The sequence below is a fragment of the Amblyomma mixtum genome, chromosome 4, assembly GCF_055824585.1.
Source record: "Amblyomma mixtum isolate Tamu chromosome 4, ASM5582458v1, whole genome shotgun sequence".
NCBI classification, from domain to species: domain Eukaryota; kingdom Metazoa; phylum Arthropoda; class Arachnida; order Ixodida; family Ixodidae; genus Amblyomma; species Amblyomma mixtum.
In genome coordinates, this window is record NC_143015.1 from 112,826,839 (window position 1) to 112,852,791 (window position 25,953).

A 25,953-nucleotide genomic window follows, 5' to 3' on the forward strand; every position below is an offset into this window, starting at 1 on the left:
CTCATCGAGAGACCGTCTCTGACGGAGCACCCCTGGTGCGAAGATCAAGCTTCAGTCTTGAGAGTTAAACCAACCGTCTCTGGCGGGGCACCTCTGGTGCAAGGAAGATAAAGAACCTGTGAAACTTTACTGGCGCAGTCGACAGGATCGTGCGGCCATCGAAAGACGGCGCACGAAGAAGACTGAAGTCAGGGAGAAAGGCGACGGTACAGCAGCGTTCGAGAAAGGACCTGCGGAGAGACAGCGGCAAGGATGCAAGGACCACGGCAGTAGTCCAGCGACGCGGGACTGCATACGGTCCAGAAAAGCAGCGCGTCGATAACTTCACGGTCACCGGCGGCGGACCAGCGGCGTGCGACAGCTCATCGCAGCGTCCGGGGAAAGTGGCGGTGGACTCCGACGCCAAGGAGCTGGCAATGCGGATCGACGCATCGAAACCGTGAGTTTCCTTGGTCGCATTGTTCACGTCCCTGTGTTCGAGCCGGTAGGACAGCTGAGGGGTACGGAAGGCGGTATGGAAAGTTATCCAAGCCGGCCCTCACTTGATGTGAAGTACCGAGTAGAATTGGCGAAGGCGCGCTTGGCTTAATTTCAGGCAGAGCTTGCAAAAGTGAATGGAGGAAAGGCGCCGCTATGCGAGGAAAAACCTCCCGATTTGCAGGCGTTAGAAGCAAGGCGCCAGCAGCTAGGGCTCGAGCTGGCTAAGCTCAAAGAGTCACGGAGAGCTAGTCAACTAGCCAGGGAGAACTGCTCCGAGTCCCGAGCAGAGAGGCCGCCTGTGCTGGAAGACAAAGGATTATGCTTGTCAAGCACAGGTCCAGAAAACAGCCAGGCCGAAGTAAAAAGTGAGCCAGAGTTCTGCGAAGCTGGAATCGCAGTTCAACAAAGTATCGTGACGGAACGCAGCGTCGCGGTATTAGAGGCGGTGAACGCGCACTCCGACGATCCAGCTGCACAGGTTAACTCTACCCCAAATGACACCAGGGACGCGGACGCGAGTTCAGGATTATTGGAAGTGAGTATCAGAATTCCAAAAACTCGGTCTCAGACAAGCTGCGAAAAAGAGCAGTTGGTTCAGCTTGAAACGATCAGTGAAGACAGACGTCAGATCGGCGAGCGAGTGAAAGGAGGAAGTTTAGCGTTGCTGGAACGGCACACTGTGTCGGGCATGGGGCAGGAAGGGCCCCGTAGTGTTATTGATGGAAAGAGCTTTTCGTCCGAGGCAGAGAACGGAGTTGGTCCCGCTGGGCCGACCGGGCAGAGCGCCGCGCAGTTCTCGAACGCACCCGGTGTGTGTCCGGCCAGGTCATTTGAGGACCCGGAAATGAGTGGCCACTTGCCGCAAGGCAAGCTCGGGTCAAGTGACTGCGAGGGAGCTCATGGAGCCTCAGAGTTAGACGTTGCCACGAAGCCGGCAAATGCCTAATATGCAGGGAACGGCAACGTCAGTGTTTGCCCGAGCAGGAACGGCGCAAATGGCTCCAAGCGAGATAGAGTAACAGGAGGCAGGTGCGTGGCTTTCACGGTGGAAGTCGGCGCGGGTAACAGTACGTCCCGTGCTGCAGAACGCCAAATCACGTGTGGCAAAAGTGGTCGCACTGATATGATTAGGCTGGACAGGGACTATGTTCCTCACGCAGTACGCGTTTCGAACCGGCGCGCCGGAGAAAGCTTTCCCTCAAGTGTGTCGCGTCCTGAAGTATTTGGACTTATCGAGGATAAGGACGTTGTTTTCGATCCTGGAGGGCAGCAATTTTTGAATTCTTGCCCCGCTGTGGCACCGGCCTAATGAGCGTAGTAGCCATTAGGCGTTGATCGTATCGAGTGAGACGTGTGGCGGCTCGAAACGCACACAGGGACGCTCGGTGCGACTAAGGAGGCTCACCTGGCCACTTACGGACGTCGTGCGAGTGCTACTGAACGCTCCGTTTGCGAGTGACTGTGTGTGTGGGTGTGTGTGTGCTCGTTCGCGAGCAGGACGAGGGTGTCTACTTGGAGGTGGTGAACTGGGTGCAACGCACCAAATTGGACGCTGTGTTACGGCGCACGGCAGGCATGCCACTGTGTGTATTTAAGTGTGCATTTTGCGTAAGGTTGTGTTGGTGCCCGTGTGCATTTTTTTTGTTTTTGGTTTTGTTCGTGCCAGTGCTGGTGTAGCTGCGGCATGTCACCCATAGGGTGGTTTTGTGACCCGTACCGATCCCTTTGTTATAATTCTAAAAGTGGCATTTGAGCCCTTTGTAGAATCTTGGGAAGTGCGTGTAAGGGATCATTAGTGTACGCGGGGTCATCGGAACGCGGCTGGGAGCGCTCAAAGCGAAGCGTTTCCTTTCTCGGAACGCGGCCGCTCGCGAACGCGCCGGGAAGTACGGGTGTCCCCCGCCCCGCGGTACCGACTCACGCACGTGCTAGCACGAATGTATATTTGTGTTCGTTTTTATTTTATTTTTTGTGGTAGAGAGGGTCGTCTACCTTGTAAAAGCCGGAGGGCTGGCCATGCCCTTGAAGAGCCAATCATGTTAATAGTGCAACATGATTGGAAGTTACCGAATGTGGGCTGGGCCTTTAGGGTTTTAAAACCGGGCCCCGGAGCTGGAAGCGGGGTTCTGCGCTAAGGTGAGATGCTATGCATCGTCGGCTATGCCGAGTAGGGGCCTCCCCTAGTGTTAGCCAGTTCCATCTTTTTGTTGTGTATCTTTTTGCTGTTCAATTTGTCTCTAGTGCCTGAACTTGTATCTATTGTAAATTGCTGTACATAAACTGTACATAAGTATTCCCTTTATCCCTGCATCTCTACTCATCGAGAGACCGTCTCTGACGGAGCACCCCTGGTGCGAAGATCAAGCTTCAGTCTTGAGAGTTAAACCAACCGTCTCTGGCGGGGCACCTCTGGTGCAAGGAAGATAAAGAACCTGTGAAACTTTACTAGCCAGTAAATATAAAAGATGCCTGTTGACAAAAAATTCAGGGGGCACTTTGGCTCTCTAAAGTGCTGCAAGGCGAAAGCGTTTCCTGGCGCACTGTTTGCTTTTATTTACTTTTTATTTTTCATATTTTGCTTTTTTTATTTTTGCTGCGTTTGTTATTTTTATTGTTTTATTTGTATTTTGATATCTCATTTTCATTTTGTTTTTATTTTGTGTTTATTTTCTTATTTTGATTTTTCCTTTTCTTGACTTTATTCCTTTTCTCTATGAAATCCATGCATTCACTAGACGCGCCTTTATTCATGCTCGAACCTTCAGCCTTCGTGGCGGAGTGGTAGCGTCTCCGCTTCAAATGCCAAAGGCCCTGGTTCGATTCCCACCCTCAGCACAGTTTCTTTTTAAGCAGTGACGCCGAAAGGCAGACAAATCTGCGACGCGTCTGTCTACGCGGCTGCCGACGCGTCTGCTAACGACAGTATGAGGCATTAAAGGCTTTAGCCTTAATGTTTGCAGAAAGGCATAATCCAAACATAGTGCACGCACCATGCTACCGCAAGCGAAAGAACCGGAAATGGAAATGGACGAACCTGTATGGTGTGACTACTAATGAAATAAACTTCATTAAGCTTAGAAAGCTGGACTAGTTGGCTGCTAGTACAAGTGTGAGACACTTTGTGTGATATTTGTGAGATACTTTCTAGTCCGGCGTTCGTCCTGTCTCTTCTTCCTTCGTCCGTGTCTTTTTAGCCGTTAGAATGTCTCACAAATAAACTTCATATTCACGGCTTGTCCTGGCATCTTCGAGGGTTTGGAGATGCTTGGAAAGATGATGTTCCGCAACCATAAGATGGTGAGGCCTAGGATTGTTTTAGACTTGAACAAGCACAGAAAAATTATCGAGGAAGAACAAGTAAGTGGTAAGGCGAAAATAGGGTATATCAGGGCCTCCTTCAGCTAATCCGCCTTAAATTCAACCTGCATGGAAGGAACTTTTCGCGCGATATCTCCGCGCCGAAAATTATAGCTCGGCGCGCTGAACGAATTTTTTGCACTATCCTCCATGTACTGCAGTGGGGAACGCCGCTGTCACGTGCCACCAACTGGAAAAGGGAATAGTATAAATTGATTGGTGGCTGATGTTTACGTCTGAGTTAGACTCCCGAGCAGACTATTTGTTTATGGATAATTCCTCGTTCATTCTTATTTTATACCTCGTAGGGCAATGCGTGAGCGGTATCCGTCCGAAATATCGAGGCTCCATCATTACCGATACCATCAATATCAATATCTAAAATTTGCATGACCCACTTCCTTATGCTCTGGGCTTCGTGGGAACACAAGCTCAAGGCACATTTTATTCGGTGCCGTCTGTTATCGCCGATGGCAAAACAGTCTGCCGACAGACGCTTTAAGTAACTCGTCTTATTGATCGCGATGTCCAATCGAAGTGCACAATAACTGTCTGCACCATGTAGCAGGCAAGGCCGAAAGCTTCGTACAGTCTTTGTCAAAAGTTTAGAGCCCAGGGGATTTGCTTCTAAGTCCTGTAGTGGGGCTCCTGAAGCATTCGTGGCAGCCCTACCCATTGGAGGAGGCAGGACCAGAAATCATCGTACCTTCAGCAAATTTGGAGCGCTGGAGATGCATTACGAACCACACAGTGTGGCTCAGAAGCAAACCCCCTGGGCTCCAAACTTTTAACAAAGGCTGTACATTTTCATCGTATGGCCAGACAATACCTCCAACGTTTGAGTCAGCTAAAGTCAAAGTGGCTGTCAGTCACCCAGAAAGCCCGCACTCCCCAGTAGCACCAGTTATCCGCCGACAAGCATCTTTTTGCGTTTTGCCTCCATCGAAACAGGGCCACCGTGGCCGGGTTGTTTTTTAATTGCGCAAATATGCCCTGCGGCATCAGAGAGTTAGATATGCGTATGAAAACCGGCGTCGGCTTCAAATGCCAGCAAGGCTCGGCACTGGGGCCCATGAGTCCAGATTCGTGTGTCTGGTGGTTGGCGGGGGTGGAAACCGTGAATGCCGAGGGATCGCATGCCTCCCAAAGTCCGGGGCAAGTTAGGAGAAAGTGGTCTAACGTTGCGTCTGTAGCAGAAGCGTCGCAGAAGGGGCAGTTCAGAAGCGGGGTGTGCGATGTCCAGCAGGCCCTGACAGCAGGCGTCAACGAGCATCCACCCGGATTCTCCTCAGCGCCACCTCCTCACGTGGAGTTAAATCGCCGTTAAGGTAGAATCCACGGTGGGATTGGTGCACGCATGGAGCGGCGGAGAAATTCCTTGTTAGACAGGACGGCGTCTCCTACGGATAGTTTCAGTAGAGAAAAAGCAGCTAAGGCACTTGCAGTGGGTGGGACGCACTGTCCACTTCCCTAAGGCGGTGCTTATTGCGTCGCGCCCACAATACTCAGACAGGGCATGGATATGATTGCACAATGGTGCACACATCGGCAACAATGCCTAAGGGACAGGCTACGCGCCGTAGAGCCCTTACTTCTTGTGGCGAGTTGGTATAGAGGAGAAGACAGTTTGGTGGAGTGGATAGAAGGTCCTTTAAAGCAGACAAGCCGTCACGAACGGCAACGAGCTCTGCGATCACAGAGGGAAGCGGCGCCTCTGTGATGTAGGAACATGTCTGGCGTGCATTAGGTAGAGCTGGACAGAGCAGACTGGGGTGCAATATGTGATCTTTTGAGCTTGCGTCCACGTAAGCTTGAAGGGCGCCTATCGAGTCTGCCCTACGTAATCCGGCTCAGTAGCCCAGCGCCCTAACCACTGAACCACCGTGGTGTTTCCCTATGTCCTTCACACGGGAGAGCTTGTCCCCTCCGCCGTCGCATGGTCATCCCGTTGCCTGGACTCTCTAAAGCAGACACGTTGTCGCTCCTAGTATAGGTCCTTCATCTGCTAACGTCCTTGTCGAGCTCGCCAGGACACCATCTCTTCTCCACCTGGAACACAGCCGTTGTGAACAAAATTCGAGGGGACATTTAAGATGCGCCTGAGTTAATTCCTGTATAGGCAGTACGTCATAGTCCACTTTACATTCACAAATCCCTGGGAGTCCTCGTACCCTTCCTGGCGCAGTGGTGCAGCGGTTAAGCCATCCGCCACTGCCCTGCGGTGGCAGTTGCTCCCAGCGGTGGGCTTTTTGCGGTCCAGGCTGTTCTTTCCGAGCAACCAAAAATTAATTTAACTGCCACCTACCCCGATCGGCAGTTTACTCACTATCCGGTGGGCAGGCTGTGATGACCCCCCAGGGTCACGTGACCTTGGGGGCCCACCTGCCCCCTAGGTTTCTCTCTGGGGACTCCCTGCCAGAGCCACGGGCGTGATTTTTTTATCACAAAGCCAATGCCGACCACTCCGACACCGGCAATGCCAGCAATAGACTTTCTGGACAACAGGGCCTAAAAGTGTAATTCCACCTAATCCAGGTGATGCTGCGCTACTGTCGCTGTTTTGCGAGGCGATAAATCATTTCTCACTGAGAGGTTTCCATGAATTCGTCATAAAACGGAAGTATACACCGGCACCACGGACCCTTCTGTTGAATTTCCCGCCTTCGTGCAGGTCTAATCGTGGGTCTAGTCATTGTTTTTGGCACCTACGTGTTCCATGGAAATCGGCGTCAGCAACGAACGTCGTTGTGCAGCTGCATCGCTGCATCGAAACAATTCACGCTGTAGCATTCACAAGGACAGGACAAGGCATCGCGTGGACATGTCGAACGCTGAGACAATGCATCGCAAATAGATGCCAAGGTCGCTTCATTTAACGTCAGCGACTGCGTCTTTCCATTGTCTGTGGATGCCGACGGAATTTTTGTTTCATTGTTATTGCGATTATTTGGTTTCGTTTCCCATCCAATAGAAATTCCATCTCTTTTCGCAAAAACGAACGTCTTTGGACGAGAGTACCGATAAATATAGCTCTGAACCAGCACGAAGAAAGTGGGTTGCATTTAGGATTCGACATTATTCGCTCCGGACTCCTGCTGGTGGTGCGGTTTCAGACTGTTTGAAGGAAACGGTGTAACAGAGACGTAGCGCCCAAAGGGGCCTTTAAGAAGCAATATGAGGTTCCTCGTCATCTTCTTGATAGCCTTCTTTATCGCTGCAGTACCTGCATCAGCATTCATAAAAATCATTCAGCAGGTAAGTTTATGAACATTTGCTATGACTGTTGTTATAGGTAGCTCTGGAGCGTAAAAGGCCTTCTGATACGAGTCACATGGCACGATAAGGATAAACGCTCTTCAACGATATGCTGTTGTCTAGCGTTAAGCAGGCAGGAATGTAGGGTGCCGTACTTTACCCGTCTGTATTTAGGCGTATGCTGCAACCAAGACACGCGTCTGCATAAGCCGGCTCTCACTTGAGACGAGAGGCACATTTACTTGCCAGCTAGCCCAGCTAATTGCGTCACGTGAAGCAATTTTCACGACAGCAGTACACCGCATTCTGTCCTCACTGGGAACCTTCCCACGTTGCGAGGTTGAAAGTTCGGGGTTAAAGGCGCCTTCAGGAAGTCGCCTATAACTCTCAGCATTTCTCATTGTAATACAGTATATCTCGCGTGTCTGCGGGTATCCAGCACGCTCTGAATCTACTGAGTAACAATTGGTGAGAAATCTGAGTTTTTTCTTGACTGTATAACACCAAGTGCAGCGAATTTGAAACGTACGAAATGCGCATCATGTACTCATAAATCTAAGAAGCCCTCCATAAAGAGACAGTCTACTGCCAGAGACGAGTATTTTAAAAAATGGCATATTCTAGCAGATCCTTCGCTGTGGTAAAAATAGCAAGGGCCGTTCTCGCGGTTTCCGCAGCAATTTATAGTTTCAGTTGGAAAGAAAGTCGGGCCAAAGCTAACGGTTGCGCCATGTTGCTTTAAAGCATCACGGCTGTCCAAGCAGTCGGGCTAGAGTTGATGTACTTACTATATGTTACGTTACGAAACGAACTTAGCGCAATACGCAGCTTAAGTTTTATTTTTACTCGAAGAAACACGAGACGCCTTCTTTTCTTTCACTTGCAGCTAGTCGCCATTTCTTGCACAGTTTAGCTATGCTTAACTCATGATCTCTTGTAACGCTTTCAAAAAGGCAGACTACCGCTGTGCTGCCAGTGGCGCTGTTATCGGCAGCACTGCTGCAGGCAAAGACGTTTGCTGGTACCTGCGATAGATGTGAGCAGTATCATTTTATTGCTGGTATATTTACAACCCCGTAATCATCTCAGTGTGATTTTAATTACTTATTACTCGTTTAATTTCTTATCACGCTTATGACTGCAAGTGCAGTCGCCTATACTATATATATATATATATATATATATATATATATATATATATATATATATATATCTAGTATAGGCGACTGCACTTGCAGTCATAAGCGTGATAAGAAATTAAACGAGTAATAAGTAATTAAAATCACACTGAGATGATTACGGGGTTGTAAATATACCAGCAATAAAATGATACTGCTCACATCTATATATATATATATATATATATATATATATATATATATATATATACACACAGCTATATATGTCCTGTCCCAGATGACCACGAGAAAGTGAGATAATGCTGTGAAAAAAATTAGGTTTTAAAATGTTTAAAATGGCACAGCCGGGTACTCTTTTATTTTGGCATGGAGCTTTCAACTGTCGCATGAAAAAAAATACAGTTGATGAAAGTCAGTAGATGTCCATTTAACACCCTACGCCCGGTGTACATGGGAACTCTCAGCTGAGGAACTCTAATTCGGTGATGTGCACTCCTATGACTACCTCGCAGAGTTCGCAGACTCCGCGCCATCTATGAGCGGCGAAGGGCAAATTTGTTTTTCCTCTTTGATCTAATGGTGGCAGTGAACAGGTGGGTTTTCTGATCCGCCCCAAAGTGACGCGACATCTTGTCGTGAAAGCCAGTAGATTATCCCTTTAACACCCTACGACCGGCATACAGGAACAGCTCTTCGACTGTATCAACTGAGAAACTACAATTCAGTGATGTGGACTCCTATGACTACCTCGCAGAGTTCGCAGACTCCGCGCCATCTATGAGCAGCGAAAAGAAAATTCGTTTCTCCTCTTTGATCTAATGATGACAGTGAGCAGGTCGGTTTGCTGATCCGGCCAAAGTGACGCGACATGTTGTCGTAACTGACAATGTTATCCAAGCAAACTGTATCGTGACTGTATCCTCTAGAGGGCCTACGAGCATTGTTGCGGTACTTCGGCGGTATAAATGCAGTGGCTGTGATAGATAGTCATTTTCATTACTATCTATAGATAGTCATTTTCATTACTATCTATAGATAGTCATTTTCATTACTATCTATAGATAGTCATTTTCATTACGCCGCTGCGGTGGCTCAGTGGTCATGGTGCTCGGCTGCTGACCCGCAAGTCGCGGGTTCGATCCCGGCCGCGGCAGTTGAATTTCTTTGGAGGAGAAATTCTAGAGGCCCGTGTACTGTGCGATGTCAGTGCACGTTAAAGGACCCCAGGTGGTCGAAATTTCCGGAGCCCTCCACTACGGCGTCTGTCATAGCCTGAGTCGCTTTGGGACGTTAAACCCCATAAACCAACCAACCAACCAACCATTTTAATTACATCGCTCTCAGATGCGCAAGAATTCTTCGAATTTTCGTGGTTTGAGCAGCGAACTTTAAAATGGTAGTCAATTAAGGATGGGTTTCTGCGAGTAATATTCGCTTAACCATCCGCAGATTGACTGGGCGCCACGCGCCACACCAGATTTTTGAGGGCGAGCGTTCATATCCGAGCATTTAATCCTCTTTCATGTAAGTGAGGAGGAGAAGGAAAATATTAAGACGTGCGAGTTTGTTTGTGTCTGACTTCTTGCGTCCTTTTATTCACACTCCTCACTTAGCTCCTGTGAACTGACAAAAAAGCTTAGTCATTGCTTAAATCTCATCATACAAAACTCACTAGGACCAACGTACGGCTGTGAAAAAAGAAAGGCAATCTATATGTGCAACCATTTTCAAGACTTTGAAATGCAGCAGCTCATCTGTAACTTGCGCAGTCCCCGAATTCTACGGTGAGGTTTTTACTGTATGGAAGGAATTTGGAAACTTAAACGATTTACTCATAAGGAAAGATGCTTATCTCAATGTCAAAACCATGAACGGCCAGTTTCTATAAATCACCGTCTTGAAAACGAAAAGACGATTTCCCGCTTCTTGTAATGTGTCGATAGCTAGGGGGTGTTAATCTCTCTAACAGTTTTGGGCGGAACGAGCACAAAGATACAACGAGCACAACTGGAGTATGAGAGGGCTTGATCTGCAAAGCCCTCTGATCTAGATGTCATTGAGCTCAAAACTGTATTTGTGCACTAGAGAAGTGAACGTTATAACCCGGAAGTGTCTGCTCTGACATTCGTAGCCTCCAGAGTGTGCTCTATGTGAGTATAAGTTTGCGGCACATTTCGTTTGATTTTAGAGTATTAGCGTCTCAATGTGACTCGGGCTGTGAGGAACGCCATAATGGAGGGCTCCAGATAATTTCGACCCTTGTGATTCTTAACGTACACTGACACCACACAGTGCGCTTGCCTATAACATTTTTCCTGTGTGATGTCAGCGTCCGATGTCAGTACTGTGTGATGTCAGCGTCCGTTAATTAACCACGGATGGTCGAAATTATCCTGAGCGCTCCACTAAGGCGTCCCTGCAATAAGGGAGTATTTACTCATTGGCATCCACCCGAGCGCAGCCATGCGGCTACAAAGGAAAGCTGTACAGCTTCCTCAAAACTTCACAGTTAAAGAAAAATTCGTCCTGGTTCGGGGTTCGAACCTGGGACCACCGCTACATCGGTGCAGTCGCTCTACCAACTGAGCTAATCGGGACGGCAAGCTCATGGTAGGGCGAGAGCGAATTGATCAATAACTCGAAGTGGGAACGGTGTTGGCCAAATACATAGGGGAATCCCACAAGGTGATGTAGATTTGCAATCAGGGAGCAATTACCAAGTGGCATCCACCTAAGTGCAGCCCTACGGTGACATGGATTTCAGTTACTAATTACTCCCTTACTGCAAATCTACTCCACCTCGGGGGATTCCCCTAAATATTTGACTAAGGCTTCCCTCAGGACCAGAATCGCTTCGAGAGGTTAATCCTATAAAAACAAACCAAATGTGCCATAATCTTATTTGCTGACCCATTCAAACCTCTACACATGTTTCAATAGGACGTACTGCTTAGACAACGGCAGGCGTTTGTCCTGCAAACAAAGAACGGGCAGTGGTTTAGCTCTGGTTAAACCTGGAGGATTGCGAAAGCAACGAGGAGAGAGAGAGAGAGGCGATGGAGAGCGCGCGGCAGCGGCGGCGGCCCCGGCACGCTAGCTATGCGCCGCTACTGCGCATGCGCAACTGGTGAGCGCGGCGGCGGCACCTCTGCGTCACCCGCGCAGCGACGGCGGCGGCGCGCCAGCTGTGCGCCGTGTGACGTGACTGTTCCTCGCGCATGCTTAGTATGGCCTTTCCTCAGCTCCGCGAAATGGCTCGGCGACTCGCGTAGTGTCGCTTTCGCAACAAAAGGCATAGACGAGGATGTTGCTTACGCCACACAGCGTTTCAAGCGTCAGCAGTTTGTTTCAAACGACTGTCGCGCCTGACCCTCGCTCTATTACACGATGTCATTCCTTCTTTCTTCCATCAACAGGAGCTCGGCGGGGGCAGGGGTCGAGGCAAAGGCGGTGGTGGTGGTGGAGGTGCCCACGAGCCAGATGACTTCCAGGGCGTCTTCACACGGTCTATGCGAAAGCTGCAGCGTCAGGTGCTGAAGCGGCACAACTATTACAGACGCAAGCACGGCTGTCAGCTTCTGCAAGAAGACGAGGATGTAAGTGCGCCGGGAGCTCCCAACTAACTCCTGTTGGTGTTGAGTGTGTGCTTGCGAATGCGTATCCTTTTATAATTTTTTTCGTTGAACAAGCTGGCCATCAAGCATGCCATATCTCAGACGCGGAGAAGAAATTTAGAACTTACTTTTTTTGCCATCCTCGCTTCGACAGTGTATGAGCATCAGTCTAGCCTAGTCTGGCCAGGCGCCGATTCAATTCTCGTCCGTTCATGGACGTCAGTCTTATGGGGTTCGGTCTTACCCTTCTTAGGCACAAAAGGCCAACAAACAATTACTGGAAGCTGCAGATTTCTGCCCCTAAAAGCTAAAGACTTGAGTAGCCATCTTACAACGCAATGTTTCGTCCTTCCTTCCTTCCTTCCTTCTTTCCTTCCTTCATGTCCTTTCTTTCTTTCTGTCTTTATTTCTTCTGTCTTTCTTCCTTCCTTACTTTCGGTTTGGTTTATGGGGTTTAAGGTCCCAAAGCGACTAAGGCTATTAGAGACGCCGTAGTGAAGGGCTCCGGAAATTTCGACCACCTGGGGTTCTTTTACGTGCACTGACATCGCACAGTACACGGGCCTCTAGAATTTCTCCTCCAAAGAAATTCCAGCCGCCGCGGCCGGGACCGAACCCGCGTCTTTCGGGTCAGCAGCCGAGCACCATAACCGCTGAGCCACCGCGGCGGCTTTCATGCTTCCTTGCTTTCTTCCTTTCTTTCCTTCTTTCTTTATTCCTCACTTTCTTCTTTTCTTTCTTCCTTTGTTTCTTTAGTCCTCACTTCCTCTCTTTTTTCTTTCTTTATTCCTCACTTTATTTGTGTCTTTCCATCTTCCTTTTTTCTCTCTTTCTGTTTGTACTTGGGAATCCGTAATTTTTTATTTACTTTTTCTTTCCTATCTGTCCGTATCCTCTCTCCATCTTCCTTTTTGCATTATGCTTTTTTCTTTTTGCCCTATTCTTTTCCGAAATTCTCTTCGAATCAGCCTTTTTCTGTCAGAGCCCATGGACACAACAAGCTTGTCTTTTCTCCGTTTCTCTTCGTTCACTCTTCTAACGCCTCCGCGCAGCGCGTAAGGCATTGTGCACTGTCAACGCCGGCTTCCTTTCCATTCCTCGGTCTCTCTCGGCGCGATCCAGGAATGAGACCAGCAGCGGCTAAATACCATGACATATCGGCATAGCTTCAGTCTCCAGTGAAGCTTAGTCCGTATTCATGACCACAGAACATGATTCCTTAATGACAAAAGTAGCAGTTCGTTGTTAAATCTTTTTCTGTTACCTAAACGAGAAGCTAATCACAAGCCGAAATTGCAAGTTCAGGAACTTTGTTGCCTCCGCCTTGTTCGACACAGTCAGTGATTAAAAACCTTATTTCGTATAAATTTGTAGTTTGTAAGCGAAGTTATAGAGGACGCCACTGACGATGGCCCGTTGTTCCCAAATGCTATATATTTTTTAAGCTATATAGTACTATAGGCACACAGTGAGGTCCATTCCATATCACGTCAGTACTTTTGGTTCTGGGCAAGTTGGTGAGTGCTTCCAGAAATTCCAGAAGAATATAATTGGCTGTGGTTTAGCTCTGGCTAAACCTGGTAGAGTAGCTAGAGGTGCATACCCCTGGCTACGCTTAGGTTTCGCTTGAAAGTAAGACATACGCTTTACGTAACGGCTTGAACTTTATTGTTTATACCAATGAAGACGTTCTGATGGTCAGTAAAGTAGTTAGACTTGCGCACAGCTGGCGTGGCAGGCGGCGTTTGCTCCGCCGTCGGCGCAACAGCGAGGCGCGCGGCGCGCACAGCAGTTGCGTGCTCTGACGTCACTCCGCGCATGCGCACAACTGACGAGGCAGGCGGCGAGGCGCGCGGCGAGCACACCAGCTGCCTGCTCTGACGTCACTCCGCGCATGCGCACAGCTGGCGGAGCGTGGTGCCACGGCTCAGCGCGCAGCCACGCGGACCTCGCGAAGCTGCCAGCATAGTGTAGCTCTGGCTACAAAAGCCCCTTGCAGTTGTCTGTATTCTAAATTTGTATAGCTACCCGCGTATGCAGTTTACGGGCTGGTTTACAGAGCTCCACTGAGCTTTTGCATCAATTAGCAGCATACCCGCATGAGCCATTAGGTCACATTTCCAGCTGTGGCTGGTAGTTGCTAATCCCAGTGTTTAGTAATGTATGGTGGCGACCACACGCAAGACGGACGGGTAAGAAAGAGGACTGCGAGAAGAGGATAGAGTTGGAGGTAGAGAGCATGCGCAGTTAACGAAGCGGATTGGTCTTTGCCGCGCTGCATTAAGGTCCTTTGGGCCTCAAGGGTGCAGCCGCCGGACAGGGTCACCTCCCAGTCCCATGACCCCGGCTGCGTACCACCTCCTCGGGTCCGGGCCGGAGGCGTTTTCGTAGAAGACTCCTTGTTTGCTTCCATAATTGCGGTCCAAGGCTGTCGCCCACGTCCGGCGCTGGCCATTATGGTCCTCTTTGGACATGTTTGCAGGTAGAGGCCGCACGTGGAGGGCGCGTCTCCAGTGCGCGCGAATGCAGCATCTCGCCTCTGTGAATTAGGTGTGCTGGATGTTAATTCGGGCTAGAAGGCGGCGACCCCACCCTGTCTTTGTGAGACGAGTGTATTGGTTGCTGAGGTGGGCCTCCCGAAGCTCCCTGGTAGTGTTTACCACCACCAGTGTCATGAGGTGGCCGGTAGAGGTGGAGACCAGTAGGTCCAGCGCTCATTTCATGATTTGATGGATGACCTAGAGGACCATGGGGCCCACCTGGTCCCCCACCTGCCGGAGCTTGGCGAGTGTTGCGTCGTTGGTTGTTTGTGAAGTCCGAGGGACCGCTTTGCATGGAGACCGCTATGCAAGGAGAGGTTGATTTGGGTCGAGCATGTGCGCGAGGGGTGCACATGCACGAATTCTGATTTCTGCGGGAAGCACTGCAGACCACAGCCGCGGGCATAGCTGTTAGGAGGCTGGTCTCCATGTACCCCAGGCTGACTTTAGTGGCCCAGGGGGTGATGTCTTCGGCGTAAAGCGCATGCTGCGCCCTTTCGACCGCATCCAGCAGGGCAGGTAGGCGCATCATGGCAATGTTGAATAGCAGAGAGGACAGCACCAGGCCTTGTAGAGTGCCCCCCGTGCCGAGCAGGAAGGGTCCGTGCTCTTGGTCCTGTATTCCGATGTGGTACAGTCTGTCCGTGAGAAACCGTTTAACGTAATTGAAGGTATTGGTGCCGCAGGGGGTTTTACTAAAGTGCGTGGCCGCTGCGGTGGCTCAGTGGTTATGGCACTCGGCTGCTGACCCGAAAGACGCGGGTTCTATCCCGGCCGCGGCGGTCGAATTTCGATGGAGGCGAAATTCTAGAGGCCCGTGTACTGTGCGATGTCAGTGCTCGTTAAAGAACCCCAGGTGGTCGAAATTTCCGGAGCCCTTCACTACGGCGTCCCTCATAGCCTGAGTCGCTTTGAGACGTTAAACCCCGTAAATCAAACCAAACTAAAGTGCGTGAGTATGACTTCGTGAGTTACGTTGTCAGACGCACCTTTCAGGCCAAGCGCGAGGATGATTTTGTCGTATCGGGGGTGTTTGACGCCGTTCGTGATTTCGCGGTCGAGTTGGAGCAGGACATCCTGTGCGACTGAGGTATCGATCGAGAAGTAGACACTTACTGCTCGTTCTCCTTCATTTAATTCCCTTTGCTTTCGATTTATTTTCTTTCGTTTCATTAGCTTTCACTTCCTTCCCTTCAATTTTCTTAATTTACTTTCCATATCATTTCATTTCATTTCCTCAAGAACTGGAATATTTCTTTTGTTATCTCCAATACCTTGCAGCTGCAATGAGCAAATTATTCTGGTTTTAACGATATACTGATTAATTCGCTTTTAGCAACGAGTTTTCTTCTCTCGTAAAATTTGTCTTATGATTGCAGATGAACCGTTATGCTCAAGCCTGGGCGCTGGAGCTGGCGAAGAAGGGTAGAATGCAGCACAGGACTAAGCCCAAGTACGGAGAGAACCTGTTCATGTCTTGGAGCAGTAACATGAACAGGCCTATTCACGGTAAGCCGGAGGTGCTCATATGCCTCACAACGTTCTTTTTATTGTTTCATATTTTTATTTGTCGTACCCCTCAGAGCCACAGGCATTACAGAGGGGGAGTGGAAAAACACAAGAATAAGATTGTAAAATACAGCAAACAGACAAATTTAAATAACACCTGAGTATACAATGCTAGCTATAGCTTCGCGGAACATCTCAGAGTTATTGTTGTCGGCAATATCTATGGCAATATCTATGTCGCATTTCTTTACGCTCGTTGAAAGACTGTGGCAAGAAGTGCACTCTAATATAGGCAGCTGATTCCTTTTATAAATTTTTTTAGACAGTTCGTAGTTTGTCGACAGTCATGGGACTTTCTATTGAATTTTTTTAAGCTTCTAAATTATAGACGTGGGCTCACTTAAAGGACCTCTGTAGGGAGGTCTCAACAAAGATGTCATATGCCTAGGATGCTAAAGGACGCAGCCTCACAAATATCCTCTAGCAAAAATTTTTTGATGCGTTTCGTGGAAACCGAGTTATTTGTAGCCATAATTTGAATTTCCGCATTTTCGGGCCTTTCCCTCTCCTCTCGTCACTTTTTGCACGCTGAAATGTCGGTCTGCCGTCCCCACGCACTCGGCCCCTCCACCAACCGCCGGCGCACGTGGGAATCCTCCAGGGGGCGGAGCCAACGCCTCCCAAACTGGTTTGGTGTCGACGGCGCTGGCGCGGCGAACCAATGATCGCATTCCGCTGTTGACGTAAAGAGCGCTACGTGACGCAATGTGTGCGGATTCGGGCGAAAGCTCGTCACCTCTGGTCGCCCCGAGGCGTGGAGGCAGGGGTTCTTAAAATCGTATTGTAAATTATCGGCTCGCTTTTCAGGTCTTGTACGCAGCATGAACGCTCGGTGGCCTGTACTCCACATAATGCAAGCATCTTATAGCCAACCTTCAACACCCTTTTCAGGGACCCTTTAAGGTTTTGTCGCTGTTTTCTTTAAACTGTTTCCGCTGTTTCCTTTTCACTATATACTTTTAACTGTTATCACTGTTTTCTTTCAATAAATTTACGGAAAGGTTTCGTAGGTATCAAGAATTCTAAAGTTATCAACAAGGCCTAACCACGTGACCGCTTTGTTAGGGGGTAACGTAGCAGCAGAGTATGTAGTGATGTCACAGCATTGCGGGCTGCAATGAGGACCAGTAACGAAGGGTGTGATATAACTATTAACTACCACCGTGACTGACGTAAACCAAGCTCCGTCTCCTTCGCCGGTTTCGAAGGAGACAGAAGAGGATAAGACTTTTATTGCCGGCATAGAGTTAGAAATAAGTATGTCACAACAACTAGAATCGTTCGTCCGGGATCCTATTGGAGGCTACAGCGGCCTTGGTCCTTGAAATCAAGTTAAATTGATCCTGAAGGCGAGAACTGGTCAGCTCCTCCTCCCATTGCTCCCTAGTGGATTGATTAATTGTAGGAATTGCGTCATTTTGCTGACATTCTCATTCCATATGATATGTGTTGGAGATTTCTTGGCAGAATGGGCATTCATTGCTATAAAACATAGGGTGGAGTTTGCTGACGAGATTGAGATTGTGGGCAGAGTTAGCCTGAAGTCATCGGAGAATACTTTATTCTTCCCTGGTAAGGGATTTACTCGGCTTAGTCTATCCCTTTCTGCTGCTTCTATAAATGGCGGTAATTTCACTTTTCATGAAATTGCGAGTGTAGAGAGTGACGGCACTGTAGTACAGTGACTGACAAAATTTTGCGAAATGCATGATCTGCGGAACAAAAATATTTCTGCTTTGCCTCGTTATCCATTCAAATGGTACTCTTCTAGCGGAAAGAGCACGCATATGTCCTCATGCTTCTATGCATTTCATTGCCTTCCTGTACCTACTCATGCAGTAATAAGTTTTTCCATCGAATCCGCGTCCCGAAAACTTTTCTCTATGAGTGGACCTCATTCCCCCCTGGTTATCATTTGTCTAAGCCTCGAGAAAACCCACGCGCAAAGCTGCTGGTGGGTAGCGACGTTTGGCGAAGTTATTTTTGCATCTTTCATCCGAAATGTTGCAGCGAGTAGGACCCTAGGGCTGTATCCCCGATTCTTCCCTGGCTGCAGTGAAACAGTGAAAGTTGTACGCCCTCGTCTTTGTGGTCGCCCTCGTATGCCCTCGTCATGGTCACTCTCGTCTATTGCACTGCCGTGACTGCACCAATGTACTGCTGTACGCTCACTCGCTCGACAAGTAACACATCGCAAGCAATAATAGCCAGAACAAGTTTATCCCGCACAACAGAATAAGAAGCAAAAATATAATGTAACGCGTGAAGGAAGGGTGTCAGGCAGTGAGACACGATCTCGCCAATGCTATTCACCGCCTGCTTACAGGAGATATTCCAGGACCTGGATTGGGAACAGTTGTAGATACGAGTTAATGGAGAATACCTCGGTAATATGCGATTCGCTGATTAAATTACCTAGCTAAGTCACTCAGGCGATTAACTGCAAAGCATCATCAGTGAGTTAGACGGAGAACGGTGGGTCTAAAAACTGACGTGCAGAAAACCATGGTAATTTCAACATTCTAGCAAAGAAACAGCAATTCTCAATTGGTAGCGAGGTGCTGGAAGTAGCAAGAGAATACGTCTACTTAGGGCACGTAGAGTACACTGATCCATATCATGAGAGGGAAATAACTGAAAGAATAAGAATAGGGTAGAGCCCATGCGGCAAGCTCTCTCAGACCATGAATGCCAGTTTACGAATAACTTTAACAAGAAAAGTATATAAGTATATAACAACTGTATCTTACCGGTACTCAAGTACCTAAGGGGCATAAACGTGGAGGCTAACAAAAAGGGTTGACCTTAAGTTAAGGACAATGCTGCGAGCTACGGAAAGAAAAATGATAGGTGTAACGTTAAAAGCCCGGAAGTGGGCAGAGTGGGTGAGGGAACAAACGCGGGTTAATGACATCCTAGTCGGAATCAAGAGGAGGAAATGGGCTTGGGGAGGGCACGTAATGAGAAAGCAAAATAACAGGTGGTCCTTAAGTGTAACGGAGTGGATTCCAAGAGAAGGCAAGCGTAGCAGGGGGCGGCAGAAAGTTAGGTGGGCGGATGAGATTACGAAGTTTGCGGGGATACGGTGGCCGCAGCTGGGAAAGGACAGGGTTAATGGAGAGACATGGGGGAGGTTTTTGCCCTGGGTGTAGTCAGGCTGTTGATGATGATAATGAAGATACAAACACTTATAGCCCCGTCTCAGTCTCCTCAGCCTTTGCTGTTCTCGTGCAGGCAAAGCAGCCGTAGACTCCTGGTACGACGAGATCAAGGACTACGACTTCAACAGACCTGGCTTCAGCTCCAAGACGGGCCACTTCACGCAGGTTGTGTGGAAGAAGAGCAAGTACCTCGGCACGGGAGTCGCTCGGGGCAGGAAAGGCACGGTATTCATCGTGTCCGTCTACGACCCGAGAGGAAACTTCATGGGCCGGTTTCCGCAGAATGTTCCCAGGCCTCTGGACGGCGGCGGCCAGCAGCAGCAGGAGTTGGCTTAAACGCGACTGCGCAGCAACTTGTTCGAAAAACGTTCTCGTCCTGACTTGATGATGCCCCTTATGCGCACTCCCAGCTGCTCCTCTACGTGTGTGGAGCTTTGAATGCTGAGCGAAACAAATAAATCCACTCGGTGCACCACAATTTTACCGTCACCGTTTGCCACCGAAGAGGTGAGCTCTTTGTGCGTTTTTCCTGGGTATCGGAACAACGTAATCACGGCGCTGAGAACGTGTTTGTGACACGTTCACGACGGGGCCTTGACGTGGTCGGTACGTTGCCGGGCCCTGGCTGGGATGTCACTATTGGTTTAGGGCGAAAGCCTTCAATGGTTTGGTTTTTTGAGGTTTAACGTAACAAAGCAACTCAGGCTATGAGGGACGCCGTAGTGGGAGGCTCCGGAAATTTCGGCCACCTGGGGATCTTTAACGTGCACTGAAATCGCACAGCACACGGGCCTCTAGAATTCCGCCTTCATCGAAATTCGACCGCCGCGGCCGGGATCGAACCCGCGTCTTTCGGGTCAGCAGACGAGCGCCGTAACCACTGAGCCACCGCGGCGGGGCTAAAGTCTTTAATGGGTCATACTGTCGTCCGTCCGTTAATAAAGCCTGTCACACGCCTTTCACTCGCGAACTAAGAAAGATAGAAGAAAACAAATGGCTGCGTAAAATAGAGGTGGAAAAAATGAACCTAGAAGTCAAGTTTGATGTCTGTAGATAAATTAGTCAATTAATTATAGGCAAAAATGTCGAAATTGCACGAACGTCGACGTCACATCCACCGGAAGTCGTCACGGCATAGTGAAAATTGCCACAGAATGGTAGGAAAAAACGTTGGATTTGTGCGAAATTAGATGGAAAAATGCGTAATTAAGAATAATTAACTCTTAAGATCCCCGAAAGATGTATAATTTGGATATCGATACAGCCACGGGAACGGTGTGACGTCCCAGCCACCGCAAGTCGTCACGGCATAGTGTCTTCGGCTTTCGCCTCTCCACACTTTAGTTGCCAAAGTGTCCTGGCATTTTTTTTTATGTGTGACATGTGCAGTGGTCACCTTGTTCACGCGTGCACTTGGTGCGTTCTGCCGCAGTAACCGCGGCCGACAAGTCGCAGCGGAATTCAATAGCCTTCAGAGTAGGTGTCAACTGGACAGTAAAAACCAAACTCATCGCGCCAATGTCTGAGTGAGGTGCCGGCACCGGTCTACAAGGTACGCCTTGAACTGCTAATTCATTGTTTTTTAGGCAGAGAAATCGTAAACAATGACCATCGCCCTTAGTGCCTAGAAGGAGTCCGTAGCATACTCTTCGAGGGCGTTCGCTTCGTGCCACACTTCTATTCTGTATGTCATAACGAGCACCTCTTTTGATTCCCTTGTCTACTGAATAGTTTAACAAAGGCCTCGAATCTGGCAGTCTTGATGCCGTGTCAGGGTTCTCGCATAGCTTCCGCCCTCATCGTTTGGTCACGTTCCTACTTGGAACTCGCGGTAACACAGGACGTAGTACTACGTCCATCCCTATATACGAGGGTGGCGCTGGTGAACACTCTGGATGTTCACTTACACTACGCGTAAATACACTCGAAAGTGGACGATTGGACAGTCGCCGCCGTAGCACAGTTAGTAGAGCACAGGAAGCGAAATTCGGTGGTCGTGGGTTCGGATCCACCTCGCGGAAGGTGGTTGTTTTTCTTCTGCTTTTATTAATCTTACATTCATGATTACCACAAGTTTAAAAAACGGTTAGTACTGCGCGAATGGGACACGACAGGAGAACGAGGAACAACCTTTGTTTCTGCAATGAACCAACTAGCCCGCAAGAACGTTCTACTTGGTGAAAAATAAAATCCCCTATACCCCTTGGTTTCGCCGACTGCTTGCTTCCGTCATGTGTAACTATAGACACAGTTACAGCAGACCAGGAAATTTTAGCACAGGATATAAAACAGATACTGCAACTATACCAATACTAATGGCTACGGCACAAATACTGCAGTCGTTGGTTCTCTTACGACACTCGTATTTTTGAATAATGCTCTCATGTTTTTCTTCATTGCTTCAGCATGTGCATCCCAAAGAAATTCCCTGGTGTTGAAACCTAGCTCTGCCCACTCTCCATAGTTGACGGAAGGTCTTGGTGAGGAGCACCTTTTCAGACAGACTGTCTCAGTGCTTCCTCAGATGCTTCAGAAAGAAGGGAAAAAAAAGTTTACCTCGAAATAAAAGCCGCGATGCTGTCATTTCCAGAAAAACAAGAAGAAATAAGCCGATATGGGCGGAACTGTCTGTAACCAAGCAACAAAGGCTGCGGCATTCCATTATGCTCCGCTCTATTGTACGAGCCGTTCTCGAGAGATGTAACACATGCGAAACGTATTCCCTTTGTTCCTCTCGGAATGGCGCAAACGCTGGAGAGTTTTTCAGCCGTTGGCTTTGTTGACCTCATTCTCCATGAACAATGCCTCTGAACGCGGACTGTCTGCATGCAACAGACCCTTCATTTTCAACTCATTGGTTGCCTCTTCTGTGCTATTGCAGTTTTCAAGTATATAGGACCCATTTTTCGGGCTACTCATCATCATCATCATCAGCCTGACTATGCCCACTGCAGGGCAAAGGCCTCTCTGATGTCTCTCCAATTAACCCTGTCCTTTGCCAGCTGCAGCCACCGTATTCCTCCAAATTTCTTAAACTCATCCGTCCACCTAACTTTCTGCCGCCCCCTGCTACGCTTGCCTTCTCTTGGAATCCACTCCGTTACTCTTAAGGACCACCGGTTAGCTTTCCTTCACATTACATGCCCTGCCCAAGCCCATTCCTTCCCCTTGATTTCAACTCGGATATCATTAAGGCGCGTTTGTTCCCTCACACACTCTGCCCGCTTCCGGTTTCTTAACGTTACACCTATCATTTTTCTTTCCATAGCTCGCTGCGTTGTCCTTAACTTAAGCTGAACCCTCTTTGCTAGCCTCCACGTTTCTGCCCCATAGGTGAGTACCGGTAAGATACAGCTGTTGTATACTTTTCTCTTGAGGGACATTGGTAAACTGCCATTCATGATCTGAGAGAACCTGCCATATGTTATGAAATAAACAGCAATCGGCACTGTTTTGCTTCCTGAGAGCGACTGACTTGCGCGGCCAGTTGTGACTCTGCCCCTCGCCCCTTCTGTCCTTCCCTTTTCAGTTGGTTGGTAACGGCAGTAACTCTCAACAAAATGCCCTTGCCATCGTTATCACCATGCCATTAAAGTTCGCCCCACGGCGACAGCGGTGCGTTAGAAGACGGCCTTCATTGGATTCTAAGCCGCCTGGGACGAGATGATGACTAAATACCTTTATTTGCATTCATCAAGGAATCAGAGGGCAATGAAGACTTGAGTCTTGACCGCCGTCATCTTCCTCCCCTTTCAGCAGGCTGGGATCCCTTGGGATTCAGTGGTGTCCAGGGACAGACGGATGACTTCTTTTTGTTCTTGTTCTTTCTGACTGGCCATTAAAGCCTCCCAGGACTCTATATTCCTGTCTGGTTCGTTGTGGCTAGGGCATGTCCACACCATGTGGATCATGTCTGCTATTTCATTACACTGTTTACACCTCGGATCGCCGGATGCCATCTGCTTAGTGCGAGTGGGTTCGGAAAAACTCCCGCCTGTAACTTTCTCCATATGACCTCTTCCTTTTTGCTGAAGCCCTTAACAAATTCACCACGTTTAGGCTTGTTTTTATAAATCGCGAAAATCTGCGAGAGCTAGCTCGAAAGATGCAGATTCTTTTAGATGTTGCTTTCCCGGGCTAGCTGGGATCACAGCAGGGTGGGCTGGCTGGAATCATGACTGAGTAACCGTCGTGGACAGTGCAGGTAATGTGGAAAGCAGGTAGACAAACGCAGCGTGGTACGACACAGTCATGTGGGCAGTTCAGATTAGAAGTATGAGGCTGCAGGTTGGTCGTAGTTACTGCACAGCAGATGAATGTCGATCCAACACTCTACTTTGAAAGTACAGCTCTAGGAGGTTCTATAACTGCAAGGCATTTAGATAACCTTTCATCATCATCACCATCAGCCTGACTACGGCCACTGCAGGGCAAAGGCCTCTCCCATGTCTCTCCAATTCACCCTGTCCTTCGCCAGCTGCGGCCACCGTATTCCTGGAAAAATTTCTTAATCTCATCCGCCCACCTAACTTTCTGCCGCCCCCTGCTACGCTTGCCTTCTCTTGGAATCCACTCCGTTATCCTTAAGGACCAGCGGTTGTATTGCCTTCGCATTACATGCCCTGCCCAAGCCCACTTCTTGATTTCGACTAGGATGTCATTAACCCGCGTTTGTTCTCTCACCCACTCCTCCCGCTTCCGATCTCTCAATGTTACACCTATCATTTTTCTTTCCGTAGCGCCGCCGCGGTGGCTCAGTGGTTATGGTGCTCGGCTGCTGACCCAAAAGACGCGGGTTCGATCCCGGCCGTGGCGGCTAGAATTTCTTTGGCGGAGAAATTCTAGAGGCCCGTGTACTGTGCGATGTCAGTGCACGTTAAAGAACCCCAGGTGGTCGAAATTTCCGGAGCCCTTCACTACAGCGTCTCTCATAGCCTGAGTCGCTTTGGGACGTTAAACCCCATAAACCAAACTTAAACCATCTTTCCATAGCTTGCGGCGCTGTCCTTAGCTTAAGTTGAACCCTCTTTGTTAACCTCCACGTTTCTGCCACATAGGTGAGTACCGGTAAGATGCAGCTGTTGTATACTTTTCTGTTGAGGGATATTGGCAAACTGCCAGTCATGATCTGAGAGAACCATTCATGATCTGAGAGAACCTCTCTGTATTTCATTAAAGAGTCTCTCTCTCTCTCTCTCTGAGAGAACCTGTAATATGCCATATAACCATTTGCCATATAACCTTCAAGAGATACGAAAGAATGACAGAGGCTGCCAGTTTTTCGTATGAAAGAAGCGGGTCAGATTCTCTGAAAACCAGCAAGGCTTTATTTTTGTTTCCACAATAGCCCCAGGGCAAAATAAGGAGTCGCCAAATTCTCCGCTTAATTAATCGACGTCTAAGAATTCGCCGCAGGTGTCTTTGTAGTACGCCATCACTTTGAGGTCGCAATTCTCCATGAATTTCTCCTCGCATATTTTCGGAACGTTGTCCTTCACCTCCCTTGACACAAACAACGTGCATTCTGCGCAGACAGAAAGACTTGGGTGAGGTCGCACGTTTATACAAAAAAAATGGAGAAACGGTGCGTTCTTTTCGGGTCTCGGCCCGGTGAATAAATTAAAGGTTTATGAACTTTTCATTTCACGCTTTGATAGCCAAAAAAACGCTAACGCCCCTCGTGTTAGCGTTTTGCGTTGTACTCGTGCGCATGCGCAAAACACTAACACGAGGGGCGTTAGCGTTGTCGCCCCACTAAAACTCTATCTCCAAAACCGATAGGGTCCCCCTGGTTTAAATCTCTCTCCACTTCCTTATCAATGCCTTACCTTCTCTGTCCTTGAAGGGCATGCCGAAGATAACGCAGCTCTTGTAGTCCGAAAAGTAGAAATGAGCGTTGTACTCGTGTTCGTAATCTGCAAGGCGTACACAGGTCAGAGTTGTCACGAACGGATACTTGTCGCGCCTTGGGGACGACCCGAGCACGTCGTAATAAACGTAGGGTGCCCTTTCTTAAGCAACCTCTCTATTATATGTCGCCTCTCTATGTACCCTTTCTATGTGCTAGTTCTATGTCATCCTTCTATGACGTCAGTCCTTGTCGTCGTTCAATTTAGAAAAGTCAGGGTTCGGGCTAGTGGGTAGTCCACATGATGGTTTGGTTTGGTTTATGGGGTTTAACGTCCCAAAGCGACTAAGGCTATGAGAGGCCGTAGTGGAGGGCTCCGGTAATTTCGACCACCTGGGGTTCGGTAGTCAACATGAGGATCAAATTAGCGCTCGTGTTGTGTCCCTTGAATATATATTGTGCGCTATGGTAGTCAACATGAGGATCCATAGCGCACAATATATATTCAAGGGACACAACACGAGCGCTAAATTAACGCTTGTGTTGTGTCCCTTCACTTTTGTGCGCTATGGATCCTCACGTCGTTCAATGTCGTTCTTCTCTCCATTTGTTCGATATCGTTCTATGCCTTTTAACGGCTTTCTATGACGTTCTATGTCGTTGTATGCCGTTCTACGTCTCTCTATGTGCTCGTTACCACAGCTGACAGGTGTTTTACCCTTTACGGAAGTTGGGACTTCCGAACAAGTGCCTTCACGCTCTGCTGAGTTTGTTTTTCTTGCTTGCAATTAAACAATAAAGCATAAATGTCCATACTTCTCAAGCAATCTTGAGCACAGATAACTTCCAAGAAATAATTTCAAGCTCATTGCCCTTGTAACTGAGTAGAACATAAATGCAGTTCGTACCGACTATTTAGAAACGGGGAATATCGGCACACTCACCGTCGTCAATCGTGTATGTACTGGTGTCATACGTCGGTCCGCGCTT

General features: G+C 48.6%; 1 protein-coding gene across 1 annotated transcript; it reads left to right on the top strand.

Annotated features, from left to right (window-relative positions):
- The first annotated feature begins 6,937 nt into the window (after positions 1-6,937).
- Positions 6,938-19,496, top strand: LOC149347913 (Golgi-associated plant pathogenesis-related protein 1-like). The gene is made up of 4 exons (XM_089585696.1): positions 6,938-7,092; positions 11,648-11,827; positions 15,765-15,894; positions 19,189-19,496. The coding sequence occupies exons 1-4, from the start codon at positions 7,012-7,014 to the stop codon at positions 19,449-19,451; spliced, it is 654 nt and encodes a 217-aa protein (XP_089441822.1). The 5' UTR covers positions 6,938-7,011; the 3' UTR covers positions 19,452-19,496.
- Positions 19,497-25,953: the final 6,457 nt, after the last annotated feature.

What these genes read in the sequence shown, in the direction of transcription:
- LOC149347913 (XM_089585696.1), top strand. Translation starts at nt 7,012, where the DNA reads ATGAGGTTCCTCGTCATCTTCTTGATAGCCTTCTTTATCGCTGCAGTA. An exon ending in TCATAAAAATCATTCAGCAG is followed by an intron (nt 7,093 to 11,647) that starts GTAAGTTTATGA and finishes TTCCATCAACAG; the next exon opens with GAGCTCGGCGGGGGCAGGGG. An exon ending in CATGAACAGGCCTATTCACG is followed by an intron (nt 15,895 to 19,188) that starts GTAAGCCGGAGG and finishes GTTCTCGTGCAG; the next exon opens with GCAAAGCAGCCGTAGACTCC.